At 27.7% G+C, this 4,061-nt stretch overlaps 1 protein-coding gene across 2 annotated transcripts; it reads right to left on the bottom strand.

Moving 5' to 3' along the window:
* Positions 1 to 914: 914 nt before the first annotated feature.
* On the bottom strand, positions 915 to 1,932 carry LOC119686073. 2 transcript variants are annotated; one of them, XR_005252873.1, is made up of 3 exons: positions 1,705 to 1,932; positions 1,025 to 1,504; positions 915 to 970 (listed from the first exon to the last, which is right to left on the bottom strand). XR_005252873.1 is itself a non-coding variant. In XM_038100532.1 (2 exons), the coding sequence occupies exons 1-2, from the start codon at positions 1,714 to 1,716 to the stop codon at positions 1,142 to 1,144; spliced, it is 375 nt and encodes a 124-aa protein (XP_037956460.1). In that variant the 5' UTR covers positions 1,717 to 1,932; the 3' UTR covers positions 915 to 1,141. The 2 variants fall into 2 exon arrangements, 1 of the variants encoding a protein (XP_037956460.1); XM_038100532.1 differs by having other exon boundaries at positions 915 to 1,504.
* Between the last annotated feature and the right edge of the window lie 2,129 nt (positions 1,933 to 4,061).

A 4,061-nucleotide genomic window follows, 5' to 3' on the forward strand; every position in this document is an offset into this window, starting at 1 on the left:
GGTGGTTCGTTGACCTCACTGTCCTTTCTTTAATCATTTGGACTATGAATTGTCTATTTCATCAATACATCTGCTTTATATTTTTCTCATTTTTAAAAGCCATTTAGATATCACAGATTCATCATATACTCTCGTTCCCACCGCCATCAATTCTGCTTCAACAGTAAGAGCCAGAAGCGTTCACACCTACCTCAGTTAAAGTCAGACTGTATTACATCCGTATTGTATTTGCCGGTTTTATGGTGCAGCATATAATCACAGATATTATTTTTCCAGAAACGTAATATAACATGTACTATATAATATATAACAATATCTTAATTAAATATTATTTATTTAATATTATATATTAAATGAATAATTTCTTTATTGCGCTAACATGGAGAACAGTAGGTTCTCATAAAAGTACTTGGGTATTATAATTTATTGATTTAAATAAGCACTTTTGTGAGAACTTAAGGTGATATATGTTATTTTATCTTAACAAAAAAAATTATTAATTTAAAAATATGCGAAGCCAAACTAAGTTGCTAGGTTTTAAAAAAAAATCCTTTCTACTTCAGCACAAAAGATTTCTTTTGGACGTTAAGTCCCTTACTATACATTAACTGGGTATCAATTATTATCTCTTATGTTCAAATATAATAAAAAATCTATATATTCTATTTTTTATTTCTATACTATTAGTTCTAATTCAATAATATTTAATATAACCGGCTATCAATGTTTTCCATTCATGTTTAGATATAAGTAAAAAATATATATTTTGTTCTATTTTAATATAAAATAAATGTATTTATTTTTTGTTTTACCGATTTTGGTTACATTAATTGTTTCTTTTTAAATGTATAAAATTTTTTTATGTATGTATATGTAAATACAGGTAGACATGTTTCACTTATAAATAAATTTTTTTGACATCTAATATAAAGGCAGGCACGTGTTTGCTTTGCAGACTTATATAAATAATCTTAAAAATATAAATATTTAAAAATTATATCTAAAAATCACTTTGTACTCTTACAAATACAATCACGTGAACACATAAATTGTTCTATGTTCCCCAGTTCTATGATCCCCCCAGTGCTATGCTTTTGTCACTTTTGATGACTTTTGAGCAGTCATGCTCTTCCATACAAATTTAACCAAAGAAATTTGGTACGAAGAGCTTCTTCTTCTTGGCACGTGTATGCTTGTATTTCACAACAGGAGTGTATTGCAGACTGTTCCGTGTTCTATCCTGACGCCGCTCAGCTGCGCGTTTTGCAGCTTCCGGCACATATGCAACTGGCACCTCATCGACATAGTCATCGTCCACATAGTAGTAACCACGTCGTAAGCGTGTGAAGCGACTATCAATCTTACTTGAGGTGTAGGCTTTATCAAGGCGTTGAACGTTGGATGCTGCAGGTAAGATCACAGTATCTGAAGATGCTGGCTTTGCCTCGATGTGTAGATATTTGATGCTGATCAATGTAAATAAATACAACCAAAACAGGAAATGCTGCAAGTAAAATAAAATACTATTATTAAGTAATGCTTATGCATATATGTAAATATTTATCAAACTATAGCACGAGTATATAAACACTTAATGGCATAAATATGTTAATTTTTAATACAAATCGTTTGAATGGAACTCCAAAGAATTTGCTAGATTCATGCGATTTGAGATAAATTTTATGATGAATGCGTTCAACTTACCATTTGCGTCATTTTGTTAGTTGATGCACGATTGACTTTTTTGTTATTTAATCAAAATTTAAATTTATTAAAATTTTGTAAAATAATCCAATGAAGTTCTTGTAGTTATATTCTTCTATATATATAGTTTGTTTAATCCTTTAAATCCTTTTTAAAAACACTTTTGTGATTTTGGTTTTTGTGACTAATTTTAATCCAATTCTTTCTCACTTTGCGTTGTTAATTCTCTTATAGACAGTTTGATTCTGTTTGGTAAACTCCGAATTTCTCTCCCTTATATACTACCGGAATATTTCATTTATTCGCACCCATTTGCGAAATTATAATGTATATATATTTATTAAGATATGTGCGTGCACAAATTCGAGCCAATAAAAAATTTAAAAATGAAAAGCATTTTTGTTTTTATTTACAAATACAAGATACTAGATACAATATATCGTCATAGTTAATAATACAAATTCGTGTGTAACGTGTTGATGAATCTTGTCCAACTCATAAAATTTTTTTTAACATTTAATTAAATTAATAATTAATTTGTTGAACTGGAATACCGTTTGCAAATGTACGATTAGTTTAAACTAATATAAACAAAGTATATATACATACATACACATATAAATCTGTAATAAGTAACAACGTCTAATAATGTTAAGGTAACTTCCGTTACAGAAACCTAGATTAATTTAATTAAACTAGTTAAAATTAATAACTCTAATAACATATATTTATGCTAGTTATAGTGAATTGATTTTTAAGCTCCGTATTGCCGAAAGAAACCAAATTTTTAATATAAGCTATTGTTTTCAATAGAGAGGCGTTTTGAACAGTAGTAAATAACAACAACAAAATTTTATTATTTAATTTTTGATAATCATAAAATTAAGATAACCTAATTTTGACTTAAGCAACAACAATTACTTCTCCGAACATGCAGAAACAAAGGGAAATATTTTCAAAAATCGAGGAGCACTGTTAAAGCCCAACTACACTCCCTATACGAACTCTTTAGATCCGAGATGCACACTATGCAATATTGGAGAAAAGAAGAATGTAAAGAAGAATGTTAGTTAGTTAGTTATATCGGAATCATAAAGAATTTCTGTCACCAGAGCAGATTAAGAACTCTTCTCTAGATTTAGTTCTAGACTTTATTCATAAAGCTTTAACGGGCTTTGTTTAATCAATAGTGAAACTGGTAAAATAGGTCTCTTCTGGCCGCAGTACCGACTGTTGGGCAAGTTTCACGTCTACTCTTTAATAATAAAATAATATTTATATCGGAAAACAAACGTTAGACCAAAACGATTCAATAAAGCTGCTGAATAGTGAAAATTGGTATATCTTATCGATTTATATGAAAATGAGAACTCGTTATAGAGAAAATATTATATTAGAAGGATTTTTAACAACCATAGGTTGAAGTTCTCACTGTTCCATCTATATCAGTAAATAGATTACATATTCAAATTTCCGAGTGACAACGAAAGCCATAATCGTATAATGAATAATTAAAAACTATTTATGTGAATTTAGTTAGATTATATTTATTTATAGTTAATGTATATATATTATCATAATTAATGTATAAATTTGTTGATTTAAAAAACCCGTATATAGTAAAAGAAAATTCTACTACTACTATTAGCAGCGATTAACCCAATTTTTCACATATTTCTCACAGATTTCTTGTTTGGAAGCAATTAAATTGAAACCTTTTACCGCCAAATACATTGTCACTATGTCTTAAGCTTCACGGTTCAATTGAAGCTATAAAAGAGTTTGTACACCATGATATCAGCACTAAAGTCAGTCACGAGATCAAGTGCAATATTAGTTATCTCATTATAGGTACTACTATGGGCTCAGCAAACAACTCAGACCACAAACAAAACGTATTCTCTAAAAGTGGCTCATTTTATCAGTCCATTCATATGGTGAAGAAATGTGAACCATGAATATCAACAATAAATGATCCATTAGAGTATTTGATTCAGAAATTATAAAATCTTTGATTCTATCCACATTAATATCGACCATCTGCATAAAGCGCACTATTATATTTAATTATTTTTACTCATATCATGTAATAATAAAAATAATAATAATAATAATAAAAAAAACTTCACACACTTGGCAAGTTTAATAAATACTAAAATTTCTATTAATATTAATATTTGTTTATTTATTTTTTGTTTAGAACAAAAACTTTTTAAAATTTAATTAATATTTCACAAAACTACAATTTTGTATTCCATTTTAGGTATTCGAGTTAAAAATAGTTTGTATTAATAATACATATTTTAAAAAATATATAACTAATAAAATTTAATTTTGTTTAATTTCGTGATAAAATA

Source organism: Teleopsis dalmanni, chromosome 2, assembly GCF_002237135.1.
Source record: "Teleopsis dalmanni isolate 2A chromosome 2, ASM223713v2, whole genome shotgun sequence".
NCBI lineage: Eukaryota > Metazoa > Arthropoda > Insecta > Diptera > Diopsidae > Teleopsis > Teleopsis dalmanni.